We start from the raw sequence: 18,848 nt of genomic DNA on the forward strand, positions 1-18,848 counted from the left end.
GGAGCCTGGGGTGGGAGTTAGTGGGATGGGCCAGACTTGGGGGGTTGCTGGAGGGACTCAACAGCTCCCAAGAAGTCCCTGCAATGAACCTGTTGTCTGTCTCTGTCCCACCTCCCTCTTGTTCCCCAAAGGGGCAGTGGTGTAGGCTGGAGGCCTGACTGTGGCTGATCCCAGGGCAGAAGATAGGGTGGAAAGGGCCAGTCCATCTCTTGGCATGTGGCTGAAAGCTGGGTTAGGGGGTCCACTTTCCCCAACCCACTCAGATATGCTTTGATTTGCTTTCCGGCAGAAAAGATGACAAAATGTCAAAGAGTTTGAAACAAAAAAAAAAAAAAAAAAAGAAAGAAAGAAAAACTATCCCGAGTGCTCTCTGGGCTGGGGTGCTAGACCCCGCCATGGAAGGGTTGGCCATCTCTGCCTCTCAGACTGGGGCTCTACCCACTTTCAGAGATGATGAGAGACTAAGGGTACAGATGGAGGGTCCCCCATCTCCCCTAAAGCTGCCCCCAGGAACAGGAAGCAGCACTATTTGTCTATATTGGCCCCCATTTTAAAAATACAAATGCTTTCTTTGTCTGATTACAAGCCTGGAGCCACCAGGCTACTGGTGGTGGTGGTGGTATGTGTGTAGGGTCCCCACCTGCTGATGCTTCTGGTCCTTTCCTGCATACTTGCTTGGCCCCTGATGGCTGCCAGACCCAGGCTGGGGTGGGGTGGGGGTGGGGACAGCCTCAGAAGTGGCCCCTCCAGCTCCACCAGCTCCTGACCCAGTTTCCTCCTGTGGTTCTGGAGTTCAGAGGCCAGCGTGCCTGGATCTTCAGGCTGGGGGATTCCCATCAGAACATCTTGTTAAGAGATATCTCAGAGCTGGTGGGTTCTGGAAAGATGATCCCCACCTACAGTGTGGGTTAAATGGCAGAACATAACTGGCAATAAAAAAAAATCACGGTGGAGCCAAGAAGCTCACTCAGAGGCTGATGAAGGAGGCACAGGTTTGATCCTTGGCACTGCTGGATTTCCCAAGGACCTGCCCCTTCAAAAAAGCATCAGAATTAGAGTACTATGTGGTTTCTTATAATCATTTTAGAAACTATTGAAGCTAAATTGATAATATAGTAGTAAGGTGCTTGCCTTGCACATGGCCCACTTGAGTTCGATCCTCCCCAAATGGTCCTCTGTGCCCTGCCAGGAGTAATTCCTGAGTGCAGACAAGAGTAGTCCTTGAGCACTGCTGGGTATGGCCAAAAAACTAAAACACACCCTACAAACATATTGAGGCCCCACCCAGCTGTGCCAAGGGCTTACTCCTGGCTCTGCATTCAGGGATCACTTCTGGCACAGTTTGGGGGGCCAGATGTAGTGCTGAGGATCACATCCAGGTCTGTTATGTAACAAGCATCTTAGCTGCTGCACCTTAACTGTGGCCCTACACTGAGGCCTTCTGAAAAGCCTATGCCTGGTTCTGACACCCTCTAGGACTCAGATAATGGGGTGTGCTTAACCTTTAGAAATGATGTCTAGGGGGCAGGTAAGGGCTTTTGCCTTGCAAACAGTGGACCTGGGAACGATCCTCAGCATCCCATACGGTCCCCCCAAGCCCTGCCAGGAGTGATTTCTGAACTCAAAGCCAGTAGTAACTCCTAAAGCATCACTGGGTGTGGCACAAAAAAGGAAGAAAGGGAAGGGAAGGGAAAGGGATAGAAAAGGGAAGGGAAAGAAAGAAGAAAGAAAAAAGAAAAAAGAAAGAAAGTTTAGGAAGAGGCTTTTTCTCAGCTCCAGAGAACAAACCTAGGACCTTATACACGCAAAGCATCAGCCCTACTGCTAATCTGCATTCCTTAGCAAGGTGACGTTTTCTAGGATGTTAAAAAAAAAGTTCGTGACACACTCGAGTGCAAAGGCAAATAACTGGGATCTGGACTGCTTGGCTAGAATGTCTTTAAGGGAAAAAAACAAACACTCCCTCCCTGTCTCCCAGTCTAGAATCTTCTGTGCACACCAGCTAATGTCTAGACCAGTGTCTAGACCCCAGACACTGGGCCAGGGATGTTCATGTACATTCAGTCCAGGCTCTTTACACCAGTTTTACTAAGAGTGAGTGCAGTACTTACAACTGAAAGATGAGTGGCCCCAAGAGGTCCCCCATTCTCTCAGCACCCCAGCAACTCAACTATGACCTCTCTCATTCTACCCATACAGCCGCCAGGCCCTCTACCCCCAACCTATCTCAACCATACAGGGAAGCAGTAATAGTAATTTTTATGAATCCCCCAAAGAATCTTGTATAGGGAGTGGGGTTACCCTGCTTTGGGATTAAGAACTGTCTATAATTAAACCCAGTGCTTAAAATGACACTGAGGGGACAGGGGGACAGTCCTTAGAAAGTCCTTACAGCACAGGCACACAGCCCAACAGTACTGCAGACCAGCTTCATAGACATGTTTCTCCACACTGAAGCATCTGAGTCCACAGGGGTCCCACTGTGCTGTCTGTCAGCTGTCACCCCCCACCCCTTTTTAATGGCACATAAAATTGGGCACAGAATGGCAGCCTCAATCAAAGGCAATGTATCAATGTATCCAATCAAAAGTACCTTCTTCTCAAAAATGATACATTGGCTAATTTATCTGGCTGGTTTTTTTTGGGGGGGGGCATACCCAATAGTACTCCTGCAATTCCAACTCTCTTCCCTCAACCTGCGAACCCCTCAAAGTGGCCACGAGTGGTTCTCTGTCTCTAAGTCCTTCCTACCTCTACCACATCACAACCCCCCCTCCCAAGAATAGGGTGCTTCTTTTCCGAACCAGGCCCTCAGCTCTGGGCACCATCCCCAGGAAAAGTCTCTTATGAAACCTCCAACGGCTCATTAAGTCCTGTGAGAAGCATCAGGAGCATCTGATTAAGTGAAACTCTGACACTCATTTCAAGATGGAAGATAATGCAGTTTAGAGACACCGAGTAGCAACTTGGGGTCCCACCAGTTTAAGAAGAGCAAGCCTAGAGACACCAGGGTTTCCATCCTTAACCCTAGAGCCTTTCAGGGGCAAGTGCAGACACAACTACAAATTCCAGAAGCAGTGACCTGTGGCAGATTTATCCCCTGCCAGGGGTGTCAAGATCCAACCCAGGCTCTAGACACCCACCTGACAACATGGAAAATGCCTGTCGGATTCTAGCACATGAAAATGATCAGCCGACACGGTCACATTGCCTTCTGACAGAATGTTCTGGAACATTCCAGAACCCAAGCTAGCACCCAGCACCTATGCCTAGGAGGGATGGGCTGTGATTTCTTTGGATTTGGGAAGAACTGACACCCTCACAGCCTCCCTCACCTCCCAGGGTGATCTGGTAAGAGGTGGAACAAGGCCACAAGGTTGGCAAAGGTGAGGAGCCAATGTATAAATAAACCAATGTATCTGGAGACAGATAACAGCTCCCCCATCCTGGATGGATTCTGCAGCCATTTGTTCCAAAACCCCACGTGGAATAGATATCCCTTAACAAGAGAAGAGAAAGTGTGAGTTTTGGGACCCCACGGACAGTTCTTACGTCATGTTGCTTCTCTGAGCCTTAGTTTCCCCACCTGTGAAGTGGATATAATCTTGTTCCCCCTACAAGTCACAGTGAATCCTGTTCTAGAGGTGGTTTGAAAGGCTGCCACTGTATTCACCGTCGGGGTACTGTCTGGGGAGCTACATCAGCACAGCAAGACTACTCCCCAACCCTGGATACACACCACACGCCTGCACATCCACACAAGTGCCTCTAGAAGAATTCACTCACCAGGCGAATGAGAGGCTGCTTGCAGATTCTGAGCTACTCCACAGCTTTCACCCAATTCAGACTCCTAACACACCAAGAAGCTACTCACCGGCTCAATTTTCAGGGCGTTTCGGTAGCTCCCAAAGAAAGCGGCCTGGGCCTTGAGGAATGCTCGGGCCACGCCATCACCCGTAGTCGTGGAGACCTTCTTCAAACGGTTCTTCAGCGATGAGATCTGAAATGAGGAGAAAGAAGTCTTGAATGAGGGCAGGCTCTGAAGGGCCCCTGGATGGATCAACAGCTGCTGGGAGGCCAAGGATGCATACGGCATCCAAGTAGGACTTGGAAGTCTAAATGAGTATTGAGATTGCTAGAACCTGTCTGTAACCAAAACACAAACAGGGCTGGAGAGACAGCACAGTGGGCAGGGCACTTGCTCTGCATGCAGCTGACCTGGTTTAATTCCTGGCACCCCCCTACAGTTCTCCTCAGTCTTCCAGGAGTGATCCCTGAGCTCAGAACCAGAAATAAGCCTGAGCTCTGCCGAGTGTGGTCCCCAAAGAAATAGACAAACAAAAAAACCCACAAAAAACCACTTTCCATACTGTTGCTAAGCCCGTAAGTGCTTTCAAAGTTCATCTTTAATTCTTCTACCAATCCCATGAGGCAAAGGAAAAGGTCCCAGCTGACAAGGAAGAGCAGTGTGGAAGGGGTTAGGCAATAGTCCTGGAAGAAAACTAACAAGTGGTCCAGGTTGGAGTCTAAATCCAAGTCTTGTATTCAGTGCTCAAATAACACAAAGGATTTTTCATTCTAACTTCATTCCCTCTTAAAATAAACCATTGGAAAAATGTGTCTAATCATGTCCGATATATGTTAATAAAGAAAGCATATATGAAGCGTGTGACCCACAGTCTGAGGAAGATGTGCAGTTTGGACATCTACACTCACAAGCATAGACAAGACAGGTGAGAAAGCGTTGAGAAAAGGAGCCTAGAACTGATTCAATGTGTGCTAAGCTAAGTTTTAAGGCCTTACCCAGTGTCTGGAAATGGACTACAGAACTGATATCAGTTTCTGAGTGATCAAAGCAGGAGGGGAAGCAGGGGGAGCTGTAAGGTTTCTGGGGTCCAAACAGTCCACACAAGAGCTGCCCAAAAGAGCAGCCTTTCCTGACAGTGAGACCTAAACGAGACCATTTCCTGGATTGTCAGTGCTGGAATGATCCTGTTGTTCAGGCCTTTGAGTTTGTCTGGATCCTGCACATTTGCTTCCTGTGCCCTCTTGTGGAGCTGCCAGGTTCATCCCATGCTATGTTGAGGGCACCCTGGCGAGTGAGCCAGGAGGTGGCTCTGAGCCATTCACACATGGAACAGAGTTAGCTGTGTGCCTGGGCTAGGTGGTCTGGGTAGAGTGGGTGAGCACACAGGAACTGGTCCTTCCTTCAGCAACCCACAGCCTAGCATGGAGCAAAACTCCAGCACAGGTGACACTGCTCATGGGGCAGGGCTGGACAGAAGTGGGTGACAGTTCAACCGGGGGTAGGGGGACAATCACATTCCACATGTGGGAATACATCTGCAAGGAGCAAGTGATGAGAACTGGGCTCAGTGAGGAGAATCTGGGGGACTCTGAGTTCAATTGAAGCTGGAGAGAGAGGCAGAGGTGAGGAGAGCTTAGGCATCTTCATCCTGACAGAAACAGAAAGACTTTCTAGGCAGAGAGGGCAACTTCCATGGGATTTTATGGGTATCAAACTAAGTCAGGGCTTGATGTTATAAGGATCCCATTTAGTTTTTCTATTTGTTTAGATTTTTCAAAATTACTTTGTGTGGGGTAGAATCCTGGCACTACCTGTGATTTATACAGTTGTTTGTAATAATTGATTTCTTTTAAGTTACAAAGTTGCTCATAAATGAATTTTACTCACACAATTTTAGTCATACAAAACCCTTCACCAGTGCCCATTTCCCACCACCAATGTCCCCAGGTTCCCTCCCACCCTCCCCATTGCCCTCTCCCCTGCTTGCATCTGTGGCAGACGTTTTTCCTCTCTCTTTCTCTCTCTCTCCCTCTCTCCTTCCCCCCTCTTTCCCTCCCTCCTTCTCTCTTTCTCTCCCCCCTTTAAAGATGAAATAACTCTCCTTTGGGAGGTGTCTTTGAGCCTGCCAAGAAGACACCATGAACAAAGCTCAGCCAAAGCTGAAAAAAATGGATGGGCAAGAAGTTACAGTTGAATTTGAAAGGTGGCAGATGTGTCTAAGGAAGACAGCAACGATCTGATCTCTTTAAGACTCTTGTGATAGATCAATGTGTGGAGATGGCAACAAGTGGGCGACAGAATAATACTGAAATGGGGGTGGTAGGAGGAAATAGTACCATCACGTTAGAAGCCTGGGAATGAGCACAGACAGTGGTTATTTCAGAAATCAAATACATATTCTCTTCACTGCATCTCTTTACTGACATAAAACTGGACTGTGTACATTTTCCTGAATGTTTTTGCTAAATACACTTTTGAAATAGAAAAAGAAAGTATAATAGCTCTGATTCTGGCAGTCTGTAAATCCTCTGCACGTTCTTGATGTGAATGAAGACCGACCCTTTTTTTCTGGAGCTGGATTCCCTGGCTGGCTTTAGGTGAACCTGCGAGTGTATAAAACGTTAAGAATTGTTGCTCTGGGTCGAACTCAGGAGAACACTGGAGACGGTGTTTCTCATTTTCAAGCTTCTGAGAAGGGATTTCTTTTGAGGTCATTCAACTTTATCTTACAGATTCCCAAGTGATTTCATTTAATGTACACATTTCAGATATTTATAGCATGATAAAACGTTTATAACAATGATCACCGATATTCTAATTCTAATTCTAGAATGTTCTGATCACCTGCATCCCCAGAGAAGCCACATTCTCCTCCTTCCCCAACCACACCTCTAGGTTCAACCAATCACTTGTCTGCTTCCTGTGCTGCAACTATTTGCTCTGATCACACACACACACACACACACACACACACACACACACACACACACACACACACACACACACGCACGCACGCACACACACACACACGCACACGAACACGCACACACACTGTACACAGGGGTGCAGGCCACGAGAGCCTTTGGTGGCCAGCAGGGTGCTCGATGCCCACAAGGATCTCCTCTGTTGTAATAGTATAAAAATGTTCACTTTCATGACTTAATCCTATTCCATTCCATGCACGTATCACATTTGATTTAACTTTTCATCCTGGGAGGTGAGTCCTACTTTTGGCCCTCATGATTAACACGAATGCTTATGTTTTCCATGGAGAGGGCAGAGATTTTTGAGTCAAGAAACTTGCTAGCATAGACAGAAATTCTGTTGCTGGTTCTCAAACAATGATGCTAAACTGGAAGGACACAGCGCTGAGCGTGTGGGAAGCCACCAGAAAGTGCTTACTGGGCCTGGGGGCACCAGTCTTGCCCTGAGGCTGACAGGTGGACCATGTTGGGGGAACTTGAACAATGGTCCAGTCCTAGGGACAGAGGAACTGGTGTGTTAAGGCAGAAGAGGTGACTGGAAAGGGCTTCAAGCGGGCAGCTACCCCATCTTTGCTCCACGGTGGGCCCTGGAGGTAGTTTGGAATCAACCTTGAGTGTCCATGACTGGTCTGCAGTGAGCATCCTGTCCAGACATACACCTCAGTGTCACCAAGATGGGGGAGCTCAGAAGTGATGAGGCTACTCGCCTCCCCCCCCCCCCCCCCACAATTTCTCACTTCTTAGAACACAGGCTCCCACAGTGGGTTTCCTATTCAAAGCAGCAATGACAAAGAAACCAGCTTCATTTTGGTATTAAAAATCCCGCCTGCTTTTGCTCTCCTGAAACTGGGTGCCAGTTCTGTCCTCTTGAGGTTCTTGGAGGAGGGATGCACAAGACTCAGGAAGTGTTTAATTATCTCCCATTCTCAAGCTGCTCTTCAGGTATAGCTCTCCTGATGGCCTCATTACCACGTTAAAGAAGACAGACAAGTGTGTACCACCTCTTCCCCTCTGGACCGCTCTGGAACCAGCCAGGTGGGCCCAGACCTTGGTGTACCTGCCTCCAAAAAACAGGTCAATCAGGGCCTTTCCTAGAGGGACACATGGAGCCACTGTGCTCAGTGCTTCAAACTTGGAAACTGCTCAGACCTGGGAGCGCTGGGTTGTCCTGGAGGCCAAAGGCCCGGAGAAGCTAGAAGACTAAAACCACCCACAGGCACACGGCGAAAGCTGAACCTGCCCGGAGTACCCTGGTGAGTGTTGCCAGCTCTGTGACACTGGGCTTGAGCAGGCAGAATTTGGGGGTGATGGGGATCATGTCCTCCCCTTTATGAGGCTTTTCTGAGAAAGAAACTGTGAGAAGGAAGCAAACAGAGTTGAAGTCATCAATATCTCTCCTGCTTTCTCTGCTTCTCTGTGGCCCATTCAACCTGGATGTCCCCAAACTTAGCAGGGGTCTTTTGTGCCTTTTTTAGAAGAAAAAGAAGAGCACTCCACTCTCATGTCACAGAAACCTACTTTTTTTTTTTCTGGTTTTTGGTTTTTGGGCCACACCCAGTGACGCTCAGGGGTCACTCCTGGCTATGCGCTCAGAAGTCACTCCTGGCTTGGGGGACCATATGGGACCATATGGGACGCCGGGGGATCGAACCGCGGTCCGTCCTAGGCTAGCACTGGCAAGGCAGACGCCTTACCTCTAGCGCCACTGCCCCGCCCCACAGAAACCTACTTTAAGGGAAAGAGCCTCCAATTGCAATTGGATTTACTATTGTCTCTTGGATCATTCCAGCACCTCGCAATGGCTCTCTCTACTCAGAGTATACTGTGACTCTGGCATCTCCTCTCTGTGCCCTTCGCCTCAGCTCCTGAGGTCCTCATGGCAAAAAAAGCCATGTTGGGCAATGGCTTCCTATATGCACCCTCTATGCTGCATCTCTTCAGCCTTGCATCTCAATTCTTCCCAGCCTGCCCACGCCATTCCCACGTGATTGACTCTTGCCCAAGAAAACCCTCTCAGCTCCTATAGTAAGTGGCCTCCAGACCTGGCCTCACACTCTTTCCCAGCTTAATGTCACACTTGACATGGAAAAACTTTCCCCAGCACATGTATGTGTCCACAACACAGAGCAGTGATCCCTTCTCTTGTCCTGCTGGTGAACTCCTGGTCTGGCTGACAAGAGCCCATAAGAGAGCCATAAGCGGGGCACAAGAAGAACATGGTGGCAAGTCCTCTCAGTGACATAGCATCTGGGCGAAGGGATGTGGTCGTTTATTATTATCTGTTGCAGAGGAAGACCCCAGGACACTGCTGAACCAGGGCAAAGGTAGGTTGTAAAACCAGGAGCTCAGCCCGAGTTCTTTTTAAAAAGACATATATGTTTATGTATGCTAATCTACGCAGTCACAATGGAAAATGGGAATCAGATGAACCAGGCACAGACACTGCTCTTTCCACTGTACACTTAGCATTGCTTTGATGATGTTTTGCCAAAACCAACCAACCAAAAGTACACACGCTACTTTTTTAACCAAGCATTCAAAGGAGCAGTTTTTGTCTTGACATCAAGCTCAGCATTGCTTCTGGGTGAAGGGAAAGAGGAAATCCAAAGTTCCCTCCTCCAGGACACCTTGGGGATAAGAATGTTCTGGTTGGGCCCCTACAGCCTGTGGGAATATTCCTCAGTAAGATGGAGCAGTGACCAGCCTTCCTACCAAACTGAGGAGACCCCAGGGACCCCACTGCTGGTGCAATGCCTGATCCAAGTGGAGTCACCATGCACGGCGAGCTGAATGTCCAGGATTTCCATGTCACACAGGGCATTTCCAGGGCTGAGCCTCTCTGTTGGAGGAAAGTCCAGGGGCATGTCCTCCTGGGTAGGTGAAAGAAATGCGTCCCAGGTGGGAAGGACCAGGGTTGACATAGACAGGCTCCCATTTCCCCTTCGTAAAATGTCACTGTAGGGTCCGGAGCCATAGTCCAAAGATTAGGGCATTTGCCTTGCAAGCGGTTACCCTGGCACCCTATAAGGTCTCTGAGCACTATCAGGAGTGGTTCCTGGGCATAGACAGGTGTGGTCCAAAAAAAAAAAAAATCAAAACCACAAAAGTAAAACCAAAACAAAACAAAAAATAAAACAAAAAAAATAAAGCAATTTTCAGCTCTGCAAGCAAGGGAATGAACCTCTGGAAGCAGAAAGAGTTGGTCTTGAGCACTCACTGTAGATTCGTAATCAGCTGTCTGTCCATGCCAGCTTGCTCCTGGCCTTCCCACTGCTGAGCTCAAAGCCTGAGAATAGGCATGAATCCAAGGTGGACTAACTGGCTCTCTCTTCCATCCCTTTCTGAACTTTGGCTTCTTCTCATTGCTGTGAAATCAAACATTTGCAACAGGCAGATATTGTGAGGATTAAACTGGACGTGACACATGTATAGGTTGTTCTGGACCCCCCCGCCCCCCAGCCCATGGCTGCACTTTAGCACTTCTCTTTTCCCTGCACTACTGTGGGGACTGCTTCTAAAGAGGTTTTTCCTTATTTGAGTCTTCCTTGGCACAGAATCCCCTCAGCTGGCAGGCTGAGTCCTAACTGTTCCTTCCTCTCAAATGTGCCCTGGGCTTCCCATGGGTCACAAAAGCTCTGTAGTCTTCCAATAGGACACTTAGGTTTTCTTACAGGCCTGGTCCTAGTTCTACTACCAAGGCCAAAAAAGCCTCCTGAGGCTGGGACAGTCTTTATCCCAATCCCCAAAACCTTTCTCTTGGCCCAAGAGAGAGCAGCTAACTTTGCAATTACCCTCTTTCAGAACCAATGGTGCTTTCTCAGGGCCCACTAGCTAGTGCCTTTGGTCAAGGTCAAATTGTTGTGGGGTCTGTGCCCAAGACACGAGAAGTTGTGTGGGACCAGTCAGCATATAACTACTGCCAAAGGGGTCTCCTATTGTGCACCCCATCATCTTATGGCTTTACCTACTGTAGAACTCGCAGTTTCTTGATCTTCCTTTCTCTCTGGTATGAAAAGAACCCTTGCACTGCCAATGGGCTCCAGTCTAGTCTAGATCTATACTTGTTACATGGTTTCAAGGGGAGTGTCCAGGGGGAAGCAGAACTATTCATTTGGTCACCCCAAGTGTCCTTCACCCCCTGGATAAAGACTGATTCTTTGCCTGGACTATCATGCCCCCAAAGACACTGGTGCCCTCCTCATGATTGTGGTTACACCCGCCAGATTCTGGGGGCATTAGTGACCTTTACTTCTGACCTGAAGAATCTCACTGCACTGCTCTCCTCTGCAAGTATCCAGCAGGCCTGTCCACAGCCAGCACAGGGAGTGCTGGTGGGTACAGGGGGCTACAAGCGAGCAGGCGAATGAGCATACAATCTGCTTTGTGTTCAGTGGGATTTCATTCTGATCCCTTTCCACAAGCCCATGGGCTGAGATGCTATCGTTTCATTGAGCTCAGTGCTCTGAATCCATCATAGACGGATCCTTCCCATCTCAGAACTGCTGGCCCTGCTCTGGCTGATACCCCCATCTCTGCCCCCACCCCACGTCCCCTGTTTGATGCTCAGCTCCCAGTTTCTGAAATTGGGGAGTTCTGCACCACATGGTGCTGCATTACAGTGGGAAAGTGGGGACTACAGAAAACCTATAGCGAGGTAAAATAGGATTCATTAAAGTCAATGTAAGCATTGACTTGGAGGCCATATTTTACATACCTCGTATAGTGTAAAGATTTCTGGGGTGTGGGCTAGAGAGATACCACCAGGGTTAAGGTGCTCTGCATGTGCCAGGCCCAGGTTTGATCCCAGAGTAAGCTAAAAGGTACCCCAAGCACCATTGGGAGGAATCCCTGAGCATCATTGGGTGTGGCCCCAAATGAACAATGCCTGGGGTGCAGAGGGCTTGTAAGTGGAAAGAGTCTAAGAAGCCCTGTTTCAAAACTCCTTTGCTCAGAGAGACCCAGTAGCTGGTCTCCACTATGGGAAAGGAGGTGCGAGACCCACAGATGGGCCCCAATATAGCTCCATGGATGGAGAGCGGAGGAAGCCTCTCTCCAGAAACCTTGTCTGGGCACCAACTGTCCAGGGTTGCAATTGGAGTGACCAGATTTGCTTATTTCTGGGCAAATCAGAGGCATAGTAGTAGCTGGGCGGGGCATTTGACTATTTTCCCTTGCTCCCCCTTCTAAAAATCAGATTCCCAATGTCCGAGGCTGATTGATTCATCGACCCCTGAATAAGAGAGCCATCGTGGCATCGTTACATCTCCCTGGCCTCCTTCTGTACCTGGCAGGGATAGGCCACAGAGGTGGCCCCTGCCCTAGCTCCTTCACACTGACCCTGACTAGGGTGATGCTGGCTAGGCTACAGTACCACCATGGAGAGGTGAATCCGCCACACTCCCAGCAGTGGCTCCTAGAAAAAGAGCGAAGCCGGGGAGCGACAGGAATTGGCATCTTCAAGCAGTGCCAGGCAGGTATCAGATGCCAAGGGAGGGACTTGCAAAACCAGTATCATAGGAAAATTTCAGGACCATTTGTCTGGCAAAGACCATAGTGCTCTAGTCCACTTTACAGATAGGACCGAGACATTATGCTCTGCCCCCTCAACCCCCGTGCCTTGGCAAGCAGCACTGAGGGGTGGAGGCCAAAGGCCACCCCAGCGTGCCTTCTGCCCAAGTCCCTGCGATTCCTCGCCATGGGATGTTTCAGACATAAAATGAGAATCGGGTTTATTTCCCACCCTCCCCTCTTAATAGATCTCCATTATCGCTTCCTCTCATTCCCTGCTTTTCTGTTCCTTTCTCGAGAACATGGTTGTACCTTGACCTCACTTGGCTTTAATTGCTGCTTCTGCATCCCATTTTCCCCTCATAGATCCTGGCTCTCTGTGGGGGAGAGGGTGCTGTGCTAGTTACGCCAAGCTCCAAGCCTGAGCCGGCTCTGACCCGAGGGGCCCGGGTCCCTGCTCCCTCGATTCCTCCTGACATCTCCAGGGCCTCGTATCCGTCAGAAAGTTAGAGGCAAGCCCTGCAATTCTAAGCAGCTTCTCGCCAGACAAAAGGATCCATTTTCATTATGTGAATGTCTGTCTCACCGTGCACCACAATGCCTGTGTTCAACATCCTAAGAACAAACAACCAAGTCCTTGGGATAACATTGCTGGAGCGGAAAAAGTACAATTTTTTAAAAACAAAAAGGCCTGCTTCGACTCGCTGCCAAATAAAGCTCTGGAGACCTCGTCCACCCCATGCTACAACTCGGCTCCCTCCCCGTGTAGCTAATCCGAGTCACTTGGCAATTTTAACTGCAGCACACAGTCACAGTCTTCTGCAGCATTGTTTGTAAGCCTCAGATTCCTACAAACCTTCCTTATTTATTTATTTTTGCCCAGCGGAAGTAGAATTGTCTTTGTTTTCCCTATTAAACAATTTAGCTATCACACACACACACACACACACACACACACACACACACACACACACACACACACACACACACACACACAATTAATGCAGTTAAAATCCTGCCCGAGCGAAAGTAACCTTCTAGAGCTAAGCTTAAAGTAAATGTGTATTTAGATTAGTAGGTGGTCATTCAATAAAAAGATTATTTCTAACCAAACATGTGCAAGCAAGTATCCTCCTATATGTCTGTAGCCAAGGAGCATTTTCAAAGAAGGGTTTTCTCCCCCATACTTCTGGCAGTTTAGGTTGAAAGGTCAGATTTAAACTATCACCATGTTTCACAATGCAATCTGTGCAGTGCCGCGTAATGAAATGGTTCAGTAAAGGTGCTCGTGGAAATTCTTTTAATTAGGTCTAAGGCTTTTCAGTTGTCAACATGAATAAACCAAGAACCATTCTCTTGCAAACACAATGCACAAAATAAAAATGTTAAGTTACCACTTGAAAAAATAGGCAAGTGTTTGCAAAAGGAAAGTTCGACATATTAAAAATCTTCTACCCATTAAAACAACAACAACAATAACAAGCCCAACATCTTTCAACAACAAAACGGGCTGTAACTGAAAAAGAAAGGGGGTGGCCCTAATTCTAATGAGCCAGGATGCTAATGCCTGGTTCTAATGAAAATTATTTGGGAGAAGACTAACGTAAATCAGACCCAAAAATGTTTGTCAAAAGACTAATGATTTTCTTGGGGAGTGAAAGCTACCTTTCCTTTCAACTGTGATTAATAATACTATAGATCAGCAGGATTTCATGGAAGCATTTGAATGTCCCACACAGACTCCTGCAAATTGATTGTTATCTACTAAAAAACAAAATAGACTTCTGGCCTCAGCCCCGGGAACCCAGGCCAAAGCAGAAACACAACCAAGTACACTGCTTTTCAAGGCTGCAGGGGACCAAAGCAGCTTAGATTTCCCAGGGCTGAGATTCAAGAAGATTGGCTGGGGGAAGCATGTACTTTACCTGTGCAGAGCACTGACTTGTATCTGCACTAACAGAGAAGGTCAGAATGGAATCAACGGCTCCCACCCCTGCCAGAAATTCAGACTCTGAGGGATACAAAGGTGCTGGCATGAGCCTTGATGTAAAAAAGGATGATTCCGATGGAACAGAGGCAGGAGGTAAGGCACAAGGAGAGTTATCAATGCAATGACTGACCAACGAGCCACAGACTTGGCTTGTCTGTCTGGCAAACTGAATATGAGGGTCCAGGGTCCAACAGAAGAATGATGTACACTAAATTCAGAAAGCCTGGAGTTCAGATTCCAATTCAGGAATGGGATGCCCTTAGGCAGGTTCTTAACATAGTCTATTAAAAAAAAAAAAGACAAAAAAAAAAAACCAAACAAACCCAAAAACAATAAAAATGGGGGTAAAGTGCCCTCCACAACCCAACCCCCTGGCAGAATTGCCAGGTACAAGAAATGACAAGATTTCTCGAGCTTCTAGTGCACTTCTTGGCAAGCTGTCGGAGCCTAATAGATGGTGATTACGCTCCACACCAGCCCATGTCCAAAGCCAAAACTACTCAGGCCATTATGTTGGCATCATAAAGAACAAGGGGCTCCCAGGAACATTTTCTCGGGCATCAATTACTGAAATGTCACCCATTATGCTAAGCCAAGTGGGCTCACTTAGTGACCCAAACCTGGTGTGTATTTGGGAATTAATGAAGTGGTCTGTGTTTACCAAGATAAAAGCTGGGATTTGTCTCAGCCACAGTCCTGGGCTCTGGTGAATATAGATGTCCAGGCTTTGGGCCGGGCCTGGTCCCAACCGACAATGGACCACATGGGAAGTGCCATACACAAGGGATGTTGCTCCCAGGAGGATCTGGGCACATTCACCTCTGTAACATTCACCTCTGTAGGGAGCTAAGAGTATGTGTGACCAAGTGTGTGTGTGTGTGTGTGTGTGTGTGTGTGTGTGTGTGTGTGTGTGTGTGTGTGTGTGTGTGTGTGTGTGTGAACAACAGGAAGAGAAGGGGTGTGGGAAGTGTGTATAATAGATGGGTTTCACAGTGTCCCCACTGCGATGAACAACTTGATCCACTTACAGCTCCAAACACATGATGCATAAAAGAGCTGACAGAAATTCAATTCTTGCAAAGAAAAGCATCTGCTCTCTAGTGGGAATGGCCAAATCTGAAGCAGTTTTAAGGCCGGGCGAAGACCTAGAAGAGCGCACTTCATTATCTGGATAGCCGGGGCGTTCGGCAACCGAGAGGAACCCGCCGAGGGAAGGGTAGCTGAGACCCCCACATTAATTACCCCGAGTAAAATGATGCAAGTTAAATCTTTTGTTACGACAAATATTAAACCCAGCTGTGTTTATGTAGCAGTTGTGAAAAAAATCTAAAAAAAAAAAAAGGAAAGAAAGAAGGAAAAAGGGGGCACAGTATCTGCGAGGCTCTGCCAGTTAATTGAATCCGCTGGCAGCACTTCCTCCACGCCGAGCCAAACATCCTCAAAGATAAAATGTAGCTTTTAAACAGACCTGGGGAAAACGGAATCAAGAAATTTCAACCAATAAAACACAACTCTTTACGGGTATAAAAGTAAAGTAAAATGCAGTAATGAAAGGAAGGAAGTCTCTTAAACATTTACTGCATTCCGAAGCGCCGAGTTGCGGTTTATGGCTGGGGTCTTTTCTGATGTCCCACAGTGCTCCTGCCCCGGCATTTTTAATGAAGCCCCATAAAGCCGCTCTAAAATGCTCGATTGTTGACAAATCAGATGCACACACTTGGCAGAAGGCGCAGTGGGGTCAGATGCGCCTCCCCTTCCCACATGAGGTGCCTACTGGGGTGGACCAGGTCAGGGAGTGGCAGCCTAGACAGCTCGGGCCAACGGATGATGCTGGAACAGAAGACTGGAGTGTGGCAATAGCCGTGAGGAAAAAGAGTTATCTTCCAGGGCCCGTGGGGAGAGGCCAGAGGCTCAAGGTGCCTGCCTTGCAAGCGTAAGGTTGCGAGTTTGAGCCCTGGTGCCACCGCATGAGCTGAGCTGGCTCTGCAGATTCAGTTTCTCTGGATCCCTAGGATGCAGGTGATTTCTGTGTGCACGATAGGCTGCTGTGTGAGCACCATGGCCAAAGGGGAGCTGCCCTGGTGAGCCACACCATGATAGGAAGATGAGTGAACACCATGGGAAGGGAGTGTGGTGTCAGACAAGCGTGTGGGTGAGCAGTGCAGTCCTCTCCTAGGGAGCTCTTGGAGCGGGATATGCGTGAGCGCAAGCCCCAGGGAAGAAGGGCGCAAGCAGCACAGGTAAAGTTTGAAAGCCACATTTTATCTGTGAGGATGTTTTATATTTTTTTTTGGTTTTTGGGCCACACCCTGTGACGCTCTGGGGTTACTCCTGGCTATGCGCTCAGAAGTTGCTCCTGGCTTCTTGGGGGACCATATGGGACGCCGGGGGATCGAACCGCGGTCCGTCCTAGGCTAGCGCAGGCAAGGCAGGCACCTTACCTCCAGCGCCACCGCCCGGCCTGTGAGGATGTTTGGCTCGCAGTGAAGGAAGGTAAAGCAGCACAGGTAGAGTCGCGTCAGACAAGGACCACAACCAGGGCAGCCTCTGGTGAGTGCCAACCACACTCTGGCTAGTGACCAACAACACAGGGAATGGGGGGCTGGTGGAGGCTGAAGATGGGGACAGAGAAGTCATGGGGTCAGGACAGCCATATCAAGGACTGATACTAGTGCGCTGCTGCCAGGTTCAGTTCTCAGCACCGTCTGGTCCCTGAGCACTACCAGAAGTGGCTCTGGAGCATTTCACCTGCAGAAGAAATGCCCGAAGGGAATTCTGCTCAGAAAATGGATCCTGAACCCCAGTGAGGTAGGTTTAGAAGGGGAAGGAGGACTAGTCCATGGTAGAAAGCTCATTACAAAGAGAACAGGCAAGTATAGTGAGGACAGAAAAGAGATCACTGTGACAATGGTAGTTGGAAATGGTCACTCTGAACCAGAATTGGGCGCTGAAAGGAGGGAAAGTGATATGTATGATAACCCTTCAGAAACAATATTGCAAACCAGTGTCTAAAAGGTTAAAAAAATGGGGGAGAGAGGGAAGAGAGAGACACACACAGAAAGAATGTATGTGTGTGTAAGAGAGAGAGAGAGAGAGAGAGAGAGGGAGGGAGAGAGAGAGAGAGAAAGAGAGAGAGAGAGAGAGAGAGAGAGAGAGAGAGAGAGAGAGAGAGAGAGAGAGAGAGAGAGAAGAAAAAATATTTGAAAATATTTGCCCCAGAAGGAAGCAGGGAGAGGGTGGGAAGAAAACTGGGGACACTGGGGACAGAAAATGTGCACTGGTGATGGGTGATAGGGTGATGGACATTGCATGACTAAAAATCAATCATGCACAACTTTGTAACTGTGAAAAACAAAAACCATCAGTATTATGAACAACCTGTAACCTCAGTGTTTAAATAAAGTAATAAAAAAAGTTTTCCAAGTGAATTTTAAAAAAAAAGGGAAAAATGAGAACAGAAGGTTGGATGGGGCCTGGATGGCAGAGTACCTGCAGGCAGGTGTCATCATGCCCTGTGCTGACAATGGGCTACTCCCTACTGCCCCCCCCCCATATGGAGTCCAGCCTTGTTTCTAGTACTAAGACCTTCCATCTTGGACCTCCTGCAGTGACCTTCTCTTATTTGCTGTCCCTCCTGACCAGGGGGCTGATGCTGGTCAGGGTAAATACAAAACTCCCGTCCGAATTAGTACTCCCACACTCACCCTTTATTACCTCCCAGATTCTCAGTTTCCACCTTTCTCTGAAGTGGGTGCAGCGCATGCACGCAAAGAACAACTAGTGGGTATATGCTACATTAGTATCTTGCCTCTGAGGCAAGCATGAAAAAGGAACACTTTTACTGTATGTCACTGTATAAATATCACACCCTATTTTCAGTACTATGGACATTAAAAAAGGTTTCACAAAGCAACCCATTACTTTTATGTAAAAAAAAATATCATGATACTTGCAATAATTATGCAGTGAAATACGGTTGTCTCTATCCGTATTTGAAGACGCACAAAGAATAATCACAATACGACCACACAACTATTACTGTAACAGGAGTATGTGCTGTTTGCTTTGAGGATCTGTAGGATATAGTATTAGCTATGAGAAAGGGTCAGGGAAGACTGGGATCTTGGAAGAACAGAGGAGTGACCAGAGTGAGTGAGAGGGAAGTTGGAGAAGCAGGTAAAAGAGAGCTGTAAAAGGTAAAACCAGAGTCAGCCTGGGAGATAAATCCAGAGCCCAGATGACACAGACATTGGGAATCCACAGCATCCAAGGTCGATTAAGACAATTTATAGAGATTCTTAAATACCTTTCAAAAGTAGGTATCAAATGTGAATTTGGGGGTGGAACGACAATGTGGGGAGACAAAAACTGAACAAATGAATGAAGGTGCAAACAAGTTTTGTACAGCCTGATACTTGGAGATCATGTCCTCTTGTACTCAGACACTGACCCTGTAACTTAACACTGTCCTAAGCCATGTACTGTGGATGGGTTCCCAATCACATGTGGCCTACTTGCTAAGGAGGGTAAGACTTCTGCACATGAGCATTCAGATTAA

General features: G+C 48.0%; 1 protein-coding gene across 1 annotated transcript in view; it reads right to left on the minus strand.

Moving 5' to 3' along the window:
• Positions 1-18,848, minus strand: part of DENND1A (DENN domain containing 1A) — a 536,242-nt gene that overhangs the window by 132,066 nt on the left and 385,328 nt on the right. Inside the window, exon 13 of the mRNA XM_049774129.1 lies at positions 3,875-4,000. Coding sequence (XP_049630086.1) covers positions 3,875-4,000 — 126 coding nt within the window. The remainder of the gene's footprint in view (positions 1-3,874; positions 4,001-18,848) is intronic.

This window comes from Suncus etruscus, chromosome 5, assembly GCF_024139225.1.
Source record: "Suncus etruscus isolate mSunEtr1 chromosome 5, mSunEtr1.pri.cur, whole genome shotgun sequence".
Taxonomy (NCBI): domain Eukaryota; kingdom Metazoa; phylum Chordata; class Mammalia; order Eulipotyphla; family Soricidae; genus Suncus; species Suncus etruscus.